The 10,693-nt window shown below is 45.1% G+C and overlaps 1 protein-coding gene across 1 annotated transcript; it reads left to right on the top strand.

Moving 5' to 3' along the window:
* Window positions 1-1,861: 1,861 nt before the first annotated feature.
* MNS1 (meiosis specific nuclear structural 1) lies at window positions 1,862-10,684 on the top strand (the record flags this gene model as incomplete). Its single annotated transcript, XM_082322049.1, has 9 exons — window positions 1,862-2,077; window positions 2,305-2,432; window positions 3,310-3,412; window positions 4,271-4,500; window positions 5,254-5,470; window positions 5,549-5,656; window positions 7,177-7,434; window positions 8,372-8,497; window positions 10,163-10,684. 9 exons carry the CDS (start codon window positions 1,862-1,864, stop codon window positions 10,232-10,234), a joined length of 1,458 nt encoding a protein of 485 aa, XP_082178175.1. The 3' UTR covers window positions 10,235-10,684.
* Window positions 10,685-10,693: the final 9 nt, after the last annotated feature.

The following is a 10,693-nucleotide window of genomic DNA, read 5'->3' on the forward strand; positions in this document are numbered from 1 at the left end:
GGGACAGCAAAAGTATCTTTTGCACCTTCATCCCCTCACCCCCACCACCTCCAAGCCTCGAGCACTGGAAGTCAGTGCTGTGCCAGTGTAGTTAAAAGCTTCCTTCTTTCCAAGGCAACCCCTTGGAATCAGCGGGGGATAGGTTTTTTCACATTTACTTGTTTCCTCGCCTACTGTTGAAGAAACTGCCTTTTTTTTGAGAGAGCGAGCGAGCGAGCAAGCGAGCTGTAGTGGTAACACCACTTGGAAAGAAGTAGGGGAAGTTAATTATCTTTTTCTGTCTCGTCTCTCTCGGCTTGTATCAATTTGGTTAAAGACATGGTCTCCTATAGCTGACTTCCCCCCCCCCCCCCCCCGGCATTGTGGGAAAACATTTTTCTCATTAAAAGGGCAAAGAATAACCAAAGCTTCAGAAAGAAAGAATTCCACTGATTTGGGAGATTTTGTGAAAGATTGGGAACTGATTTAAAATAATGAGTGTTCTCATCCCATAAATATATAGATATAGGCATATCTAGCACAGAATCAGTAGAAACATGCAGATGACTTATTACCTAATTGAGAGGTGTTCCTCTCTTAAGCTTTATTCATTTTAATTAATTGTATAAAATAGGGGACATTCATGAATTTTAAATACTGCTTTAAATAAGCTTAAATGTCTTTTAGTTTCACAGAACTATGTAGAAAGGAAAATAAAGGTGAGAAAAGTGGTGAACGTGAGTGGGTGAAGTTGGGGGAATCGGGTGCCACAGTGTCGATTTCCTTCCTGGGGTGAAGCCAGTCTGGAGAAACTCTGAGGGAACAGCTGTGCTCTGTGCAAGATCCGTCTCTCTGGAAAAATTAAGGGCTGGGTTTGCCTTTTGCCTATCATCAGGCTTAAATGTGAGGCATACTATATGCCAGAATCATGTAGAATTATATATTTTGGTGATGTTTGTGGTTAATGTTCTGGCTGTTGATGTCTCCCCTGTGACTGCATCCCCCGTACTTGTTTGGGATCCATTATAATAGGAGAGAAATTCTTAATTTAAATGCTGCCACCTAGGTTTTGGGATTATAGATGCATTAACTTAAAATAATAATTCAGGAAATGCTCTTGAATAGATTTTTTTTTTTTTTTTTTAAAGGTAGTTGGGCGATTCTGTTTCTTCCGACGCCCCGTGCTCAACTTTTCCCGATTCCTGCTTCTCCAGAGGGAGGATGCCAGTGACCTGGCACGGGCTGCTCCTCGGGCTCTTCTCTCCCGGAAAACTGCGTTTACCCACATCTGTAACGTATGTGAATGCATGGAAACGTGCAGCACCTACTGCTCATTTATGCCCGACTTCCAAAGAGGCCGAAGAAACCCCATTCCGGGCGCGGCTCTGGCCACCGTCCGAGAGGGCCTCACCCCCCGGCGCGCAGCCCGGCCGAGGCGGGCGCCGGCCTGGGCCGCCCCTGCTCCTTCCTGCGGAGCTGCACCGAGGCGCTGGGCCCCGGAGGCGCCCGCCCTGCCCGCGGGAGGCGCGCTCAGGCGGGGCAGCGCCCAGCCCGCCCCAGACCCACTCCCCCCCGCCCCGGCCCCGCCTCTCCCGGCCCAATCCCCCTCGCCTCGCCCCTCGGGCTCCCGGGACGCCGCCGGCCGCTCTTGGCAGCAACCGGCGCTACCGAGAGCGCGTGGCGGCGCGGGGGCGGTGCCTGTGCCGGGGGCCGGGGCCCGGCCGCGCTGCGCCCGCCCCGAGTCACGTGCGGGGGTGGCGGCGCCGCTCGGCCGCTCAGCGCGGCGGGGTCCCCCGGAAGTTCCGGCCGTTCCCCGCCCGGCCGCCCCCCTCGTTGCCATGGCAGCGCGGCGCGGCGGCGCCGGGGCGGGCGGGCGGGCGAGATGGTGAGCGGGCGGCGGGGAGCGGGGCCGGGGCCCGGGCCCGCGGGCGGCGGCTGCCCCGCGGCGGCACTGCCGCTCTCCTCTCGCCCGCAGGCGTCCGTGCAGCGGGGCGCGGGGCTGGCGGCGGAGGCGGAGGAGCGCGGCGGGCGGAGGCGGGCCGCCAGGCTGCGGGCCGCGCTGGAGGGCGAGCGGCGGCTGGAGGAGGCCGTGCTGCGGGTAAGGGCCGCGGGGCGGCGGGAGCGGGGCCGGCCCGGGGCCCCCAGAGCGCCTGCGGGGGTGCGGGAGCGGTGCCCCGCCGGGGGCTCTGCCCGGCTTTACCTTCCAGAAGCTTTCTCCCTGCAGAATTCCTCCCTGCCTCGGCGGGCCGGCAGCCGGCCCGCTTCCGGGTGCCCGCGCAGCGCGCGGGGGAGAGCTGTCGTGGAAACGCTCTGCTCTGGTGCTAGGCAGAAGAGGACAAAAAACTGAGGGCGCTGCAGCTGGAGCAGGAAGAAAGGCTGGCGGCCGAGCTGGCGAGGCTGAACCGCGAAAAACTGAAAGATGAAAAGATGAGGCAGCAAGTAAGGGAGAACAGGTAACGCGCCAAAAATCTCACTACTTTAACTCGCTGTTACCGTCAGTCAGTCCCAACTCCGAAAAGTGTATTTATGCAGGTATTCGGTCAGTTGTGCACCTCCCGCTCGTTTTTTATTTTTCTCAATCACGTTTGGGATGGAACCTTGCGTGCGGTAAGATTCTAGCATGAGATGTTTTCAAGCAATAGAGAGGGAGTTTTAGGATGCTAAAATCAGATACCTAACTTATTTTGTAGAATAGGCTTTAACGTTTTGAATTTGTGGGGCAGGGAAGATCACGACTGGAAGAAGCACAGGCAGACCCAGGAGCGCTTAGGAGAGGGCTGCGATCCGAGAGGTTACTGCGGCTGGCAGCGGAGGCTGTCAGAACGGGGCCCGGGAGGTGAAGGCCAGGCAGCGGGGGGGACACGTCCCGACAGCCTGAGGTGACGGCGGTCCAGCGGAGACAAGGCAGGCTGCAGGAAGGGTGTAGCGGCAGTTGAAAGGAGTCTGACCTGCAGGGAAAACACTTAAGATCGAGATATGATAAAAAATTACTTCTAAGCAAATTTTGTCAATTAAACTCTTTCTGATCCACAAAATTTTCATTTTGAGTATATGCTTATATATATATATATATGCATTTATATAGTTAGACAAAAAGTATGCAAAACTACTGACAGCGTGTGTACAAACATAGATAGTTCCTGGTTTGAGACAGGTTTTGTTTTCTTTTTCTGCTCTTTTACTAGAGCAGTATTTTTCATCTAAACTTGGGCTTTTCCCTTCACTTGTGTTTAAATAGCAATGGAAACTTCATTTTTCTCCCATAGGTACTGACCTCCTTGTAATAGTATGAATTTCTTTCTTTCTTTCTTTCTTTTTTTTTCTTCCCAGTCTTGAACTTCGAGAGTTAGAAAAAAAGCTGAAATCCGCTTACATGAATAAAGAGCGAGCTGCACAGATCACTGAAAAAGAAGCCATACAGTACGAGAAAATGGTAATTGGCTTCACAGCGTCCCCCAGCACCTGAGTGCTGTAACGCTTTGTACGGATTCCACTGCCAGTTTTTCTGTGTCAAAGCTGGCTTTTTTTATCTAAAATATTGTTAGGTTTAGGCATTCAGTGTTTATTGGAAATATGCTTTGTGTTACGAAGGGCTAATTAGCTGGTAATGACTAGCAATACCAAAAAGGCTTACTTTGCCATTGGAATCAAAGTAGTAGTGAATTAAGCTGTATGAATGGATATAGTTTTTATTTTACTGGTTTGGTAATATTTATCTAAGTTAAAACTATGATACGCTTTGTACGGCAAGTGCTTATTGTGGTGAATCCTTACCTCAGAAGCAGATTGCTGAAAATGTTGTTGCTGCTATTAAACATATATCTGAATAACTTCAGAAAGAATTGTGAACTTTTATTTATGTATAGGATAATATCGGTGATCAGGCAGATGATTCTGATTACGTTAACGTTTTATGCAAAATTCAGTTTACCCAAATTGCTGTAAAGACAACAGGTTTATTGAGGATGTTCTACGTAGCGAAACCACGTTCCAGTCATTACGCCGATGTGAGCTGCTTTCGAGTGCGCCACTGCGTCTTCGTTCAATACGTGGCTTCCTTTAAGTATTGTTAGTTCTCCTCAAGTTGTTTAGATATTGAGGGCTCTCTTCAAGGGTTCCACTTACTGAATTAAGCTATTAAGCATGTTAAGGCACTGTATTTATAGATTGAGGTAGAAAACATTCAATTTTTGTAACGCAGTATAATTCCTTTTTATACCGTGTATTTTTTCGCTACAAGTTGTATTAGTGGGAGTAAAAAGGAATCTTGCATTGCTTCTTCCCCCTATAGAAATGTGAGGCTGAAATAGCCCAAAAGATGAAAGAAGAGTACGAAAGGGTAATAGAAGAAGAAAGTTCTGCAGAACTGAAGCGAAACAAGGAGAAAATAATGTATCAGCAAGAGCTGGAGAAGCAGCTCGAGGAACAAGAGAGGAAGAAGCAGGATGCTTATGAAGAGTTTCTGAGAGAGAAACTCGTGATTGATGAAATTGTAAGAAAGATCTATGAGGAAGACCAAATGTTAGTTACTTTGAATTTTTATTATTTATTAACTTAAAGTAAACTTACAGAATCCTGCAGAGAACACTAATTTGTATACGTTTATTTCACAGACTAAGGCCCATGTTAGTTTTCCTTGGTCACTTTTCACTAACGGAGACTGACGTGCGTGGATTTTGCTGTTTGAACACCAGAATGTTCTCATTCCAGTCAGTCTCGCGTCCTTGTTCCCCAAATGTGAAAGCCACCTTATTTCCATGAGTGCTCCCATTGGGCCCATCATGCTGGAAATGGCAGCGTTTCTGCCTCACCTCGTGTCCCTGCCTCTTCGCGAGAGGCGGTGTGTGCCTGTCCTATGGACAGGGAGAGGAGAGGAGGCTTCTGAGGGCGGGGTGGTAGGGGGCGGGGGCGGGGGGAGGTGGCTTAGTATAAAAAAATAAAAAGTTTAGGAGGTTCTGGTGCACTGGGCTCTTGGGCTTCCTTCTCCTCCTCTTTCTGTTTTGATGGAGCGTGTATAAAATGGAGTAGTAGTCAGTACCTACATCTGCAGTCTGTTCTTCTGAAGAAAGGTGTTAGACATGAGATTCCCTTTTTGGGGCAATTCATTAATGAGTATTTTCAGTTTAGGCATCTATTTTCCAGCTGAATGGGTAAAGAGAGTCATTCAAGCCTTAGTCTCTGGAATATATTGTTAATGATGAGCGTATGGTCTGTTTAATGTTACTCTGCAGTATGTTAAATAACTATTTAATCATTTTTTTCCATCTTCTACAGGGAAAAACAACTGAAGTTAGATAAAATGAGAGCAACTCAGACATATATTGAAGAATTCAAAAAAGAACAAGCTGTCTGGAGGAGAAGGAAACAGGAAGAGATGGAAGAAGAAAATAGGAAAATTATGGAGTTTGCCAACATTCAGCGCCAAAGAGAAGAAAATCGAATGGCTAAAGTTCGAGATGCTGAGGAGAAAAAACAAAGACTTCAAAGCATGGTATCAAAAATAGAAATTGTACAAGAAGCTATTGTACGTTCTTGTCTTTCGTTTAGAAATCCTTCCTTCTTGTAATAGATTGCCCAAAATCTGGAAAGAGAACAACAGAAGCGTGAAGAACTGGAACAAATCCGCCAAGAGCTCTATCTGGAAGAACAAGCAGAGACAGAAAGGAAGAAGGAGCTGGTAAGCGCTGACAGGTAGTTGTAGTAGTACCTATGTATTGGGGGGGGAATATTTCACTTTCCCTGGACGTCTCCTGCAGATGCATACGTGGATATTTTGGTCTTGTCAGATAGCAGTTTTTTTCATGCGTCATATGTACGTTATAGGTACCTGTGCATCAGCTGTTAAGGGAAAATGCAAGTGGAGAGGACTATTGCAACTTCGCCATAGTTCCCGCAGAACGTTCAGGATAGCAGAGCTGGTCTGGATGAAATTTTTATAAAATAAAAATAGTAGCGTATATGCAGGAAAACATATAATTTATGGAGCACTTGTAGCTATGGGTAAGCTAATCTAATGTAAACAGACCAGATATTAAAATTTAAAGAGAAAATGAAACCGTTTTCAGTCACTGATCTAGAAAAATAAGTAATAAAGTGAAGACAGGGGACAGTATTTTACGTGCTCTTCCTCTGTCCCTTCACTTCTCCTGATGTCTTTGTGATGGAGCAGCGCTCCTTCCCTCTTTGGGAGTTGTCAGTGGAGTTGTGGTGCTTGGAGAACGCTTAGTGAGAGTACATCCCACGTGCGGTTCCTTCGGCATCCGAGGGTGCTCTTCAGGGGCCAAGTAACAGCCGTTTCCCCAGCTTTTCCTCTAACAGTGCCGGCAGGGTTGTTCGGGGACTGCCTTGGGCTGGGGTTTCTTTCACACTTTGGATTTGCTAAGTCTGCGGTGTTATTTGTAACTGGGGGATGTTTTCGTGGGGCTTCCCTCAGCCCATTTTGGTCTGTGAGCTGTCTCAAAGCAAAAAGCTTAATTCTGACATGGGTTTAGGTGTATTAAACGAAACTTGAATTGTTTTCAGTTCTGTTCTGGCACAAAGTGTCTATTTCCAACACTATTTCCGAAATGTTCTTAGTCAGATGAGCAGTTTGTATATTAACTTAGGTTCTGGAGGGAGAATTCTGTCCTTTGAGTTTCCTTTGCCACTCCTAATGTATTTATGTTTTTATTTCAACCAGGAAGATAATCGAAGGTTTTGAATACCCTTATTGTCCCCTTCATATGTTTGTTTCTCTCGTGAAGGAGAATGCCAGTAACTTTCAAGTTCAGGTTTAGGCGAAGCAGGTTAATTAACTGCTTGCTTTTTGCATGTCCGTTTGCTTTTTCCTGTGGGCCCGCCCACGCTCTCTTGTCTTGCTATGGGTGACAAACGAAACGTAACACAGGCTGAGATACGCAACACCGTTATTTTTAGAGAGTTGTTCAGGATGACTGTCTTGTTGATTCACTTCGTGCTAGTGGAAAAAATAATCTCCTTTTGGTTTGGACTTAATTTTGAGGATCTGGAGACATTTGCCAAACTGGTTAATACTGGAGAGCACTGTCAGATACGGAGTGTTTGCTCCAGTTATTTGTGCTAGAAGGCAACACCTACAGTAAATTTATTCCAAGATAAGTCACGTAGATTGGCTGATGATGATCAAAATTTTCCAAAGTATGTTCAATAATACAGCATTTCATTAAATTTCCTTTATAGGCAGAAATTGAAAAGAGAATAAGGCAACGCCTAGACTTAAGGCAAACATATGAAGAGCACTTTGCCTTAAAGAAGGCAGCGCGACAAGCTATGCGAGAAGAGGAAGAAGCCTTCAGACAACAGATGTTGGCCAAGTTTGCAGAGGATGATCGCATTGAACAGATGAATGCTGAGAAACGAAGAATGAAACAGCTTGAACACCAAAGGGCTGTGGAAAAACTTCTTGAAGACCGTCGCAAACAGTTTATTGCAGATAAAGTGAGAGTTTTCACTTTTGCCTTTGGTTTAGCCAGAATGTTTCAAGACGAGAATACTTTTGCTATCCTAAGTGACGAGGCTATTGTTACTAGGGAAAGGTGACAGGGGAATTGCAGAGAAACGTGCAGGGTGGGCAGCAGGCCTTTCTTTTGGTTTGCTAACAGGAAAAAAGTCTTTTTAGAGCTAACTTTTTTTGTAGCTCAAGAGGGTAGAGTCAGCAAGATCCCTAGACCCCCGTATACCTGCCGTGCTCTGCAAATATCTCTTCACAAGCCGTGGGATCAGCGACGCAGCTCTTGTCCAGTTCAGCGTCCCTGACCAGCAGCGCTGATGGTGATGTGTGAGAAGGGGAAGTCCCAGCCTTGATTTTAGATTAAGTCTCTCAAATTATCATCTGAGGAAGAAAAGGCGTAAACTGAAAATAAGTCATGGAACCCTATATTGCAGTTTTTGGACCTGTTTTATAGAGTATAAATCACACGTGTAAGGTGAATTGCAATTCCTAGTCACCAGCATAAGAGTACGTGCCTATTTCTCCTTTTCCTGGATTAGAACAGTTGGACAGGGACAGACTAACTCGTCTGAGAGTCGAGCAGGAACCAGAACCTAACACTTAACTACCTTTAAAAGGGCTTATTGTATGAGACCAAACACTTACACAGCAGATTAGCCCCATGTCTTGCCATTCAGGCCTCTTTTGTGTGAGGTTTTTTTCTAGTTACCAAACATGAATTGTTTAAACAGCGCTTTGTGGTTTTTTACATACACTTTTCCATCCTTTTCAAATTAATTCCCTCTGACCAGGAGTTAATAAGTAGAAATTCAAAATTTACTCCGCTAAAAAAATTTTCTCTTTATACTATGGTGGATGTTGGTGGAACCAGGTGTTCAGAGAGCTGACACTGAACAGGTACAAAAACGTGCTTGTTTACTGTAGGAGCGTGAATTTGAAGAAAGACAGCTAGAGGAGAGAAGACAAGAAAACATCCGTGCGATTGTTGAAGAAGAGAGACAGAAACTCTTGAAAGAGCATGCGTCTAAATTATTGGGTTATCTTCCTCGAGTAAGTGAATTGTATTTTAAATGCTTTCAATGTTTGTCCTGTAAATCAGCGTTTTCTTCGATAGTTTAAGGCGAAGTTGCAGAACTGTGTAAGTTCCTGGAGTCAGTGGGTGTCACTGTGAGCTCTCCTGTGCTCTCCTTTTCCGTTTTTCTTTTCTTTTTTTCTTTTTCTTTTTTTGAGTTGGGAAGCAATTTACAAAAATATTCTTTCTGTATGAGGGGCTTTGGGCTCTACTGCAATATTGATGCCTTGTCCAGAACTTGCCGACAGCTCCCGCAGCACTTTGCACATCCAGTTTTTGGGATATGGAACCTAAGTTCAAAAGCAGGGCTTTTCTAGCTAGAAAAGGGGTCCTCCGTATGTTAAATGCCGTTTCCAGCCGATTTCTCAGTTGGGGTTTTGGGAGCAATTTCTTACAGCGTTGGCTGTCTTCGGAGTCTTCTGTTACCATGGAGACAAGGCCTCCTCGCTGTTGCAGTGCAATAAACTGCAGCGCTCACGGAAGCATTTCAAAGCTCACTCTCTTCGTCCTTGTGTTTTTAAAAGTTAAAACGATGGAAGCACTTATTGTAAAAGGAATGAGCTACAATTTAGTCTGTATTATACTTCATATTTGGAAAGATCACCTGACGGTATGCCGGTGAACAGAGAGCTGCTTTAGGGATGTAAAAATGCATTTACAGTAGGGAGGGAATTATCCAACTGTTTAAAGAAATGCTTTTCTGCAATACTGGAAAATATTGTAAATATAGCAGAGTAGCATATTAATATGCTAATTTGGTACGTGAATTTGTAAAATTTGGAGTGAGTTATTTTCTAATGCAGATTTAATTAAAGGATAACTCAAATTGGCAGTATTTTGACACAGTTTGAATTTACTGCTGTAGGAAGTCTTGGCTACTTCAGAGTGTCCACAGCTCACACCTCTTCCACGGTATCGATGTTCTTGTCTCTGCTTCGAGGCTGTGTCCGAATCGTGTGGTCACGCATCATGTTACCTCACTCAAAATAGTTAAATAGAACAGTGCTACCTAATTCTAAAGTCTCCAGTGTAAACGCACTTTGTAATTTATGTTTTTTTCCAAATGCTGCAAGGTATGTTCTGCGGGTCACACACATTTTTAGCCCTAAAATGAATTTAGATTTAGTTAGAGATTTAGATTTCTGGGTTGCCCTGCTTCCCTTCCCGAAAACATAGTTTCTGATTGAGTTGTTCAGTATCAGCTGATTTCCAGAATGATTTCTTTGCATGGGCTCATTTCAACACAACTAAAGGGGGAGGCAGAGCCCCACCCCAGCCAGTGCCTCTCTTCAAGGCAGTTGCTTGATTTTGCTAAACCTGCCCCTGTGCTGCGCTGACGAGAATCACTTTCATTAGAAAGGGAATGCAGATAAATGTTGCCTTTCGTGTAGTGCTCATGTTGGAGTCTTTGCGGGGTTCTTGCCTGGGGAACAAAAGGGGCAGTTCCAGGTCAGCAGCAGGCACACCGATGGGCAACTCGCCTCTTGAAGTCCTGTGATGGTTTTCAGGGCTGTTTGTTGTAAAGGTAACACCGGTGCCACGGATACCAGCTATTACATCCACTTCCATTGAAAATTTCAGGGATCCACAATCATCTCTCTACTTTGTTTACCTCCTGACGTGTTTCTTTCTCCTTATTGCAGGGAATACTCAAAGACGAAGATGACGTTAACATGCTTGGGGAGGAATTTAGATTGGCTTATCAGAAAAGATGAGGTAATGCATTTTCAGGAGAGCTGAAATTTCCCCCAGCTCACCTCCTGGTTTGCCACTAGGTGTCATCTCATTTCTAATGAAAACTTCCACTTGCTGTTAACAGTGAGGAACTCCTTTTTAATATCATTAAAAGTCTCCATTTTAAGACTGGAGTTCTAAACTGATGAGCAGCTAGTGTTATTTAAGCATATGTTGTACTTGCGTTTTTCATCAATAAACTGCAATGGATTTCTAAATTATTCTCAGTGATGTAGCAATGTTAAAAATGTTTTCTCCAGCAACTCTGCAGAAACCTAAGCTAGTGTAAATTCACATGCGTATTTCAGTATGGACTACAAAATTCTCTTAATGCACTATTTCTGGTTGTAATTTAAAGATTTATCCGCATTGGCATTACACTAATAAAATACTAATCGAAACCTAGTTTGTCTCATCTCAAAGGGGGTAGGTCTGAGTTC

The sequence above is a fragment of the Platalea leucorodia genome (assembly GCF_965183815.1).
Source record: "Platalea leucorodia genome assembly, chromosome: 9".
In the NCBI taxonomy this organism is placed as follows: Eukaryota; Metazoa; Chordata; class Aves; order Pelecaniformes; family Threskiornithidae; genus Platalea; species Platalea leucorodia.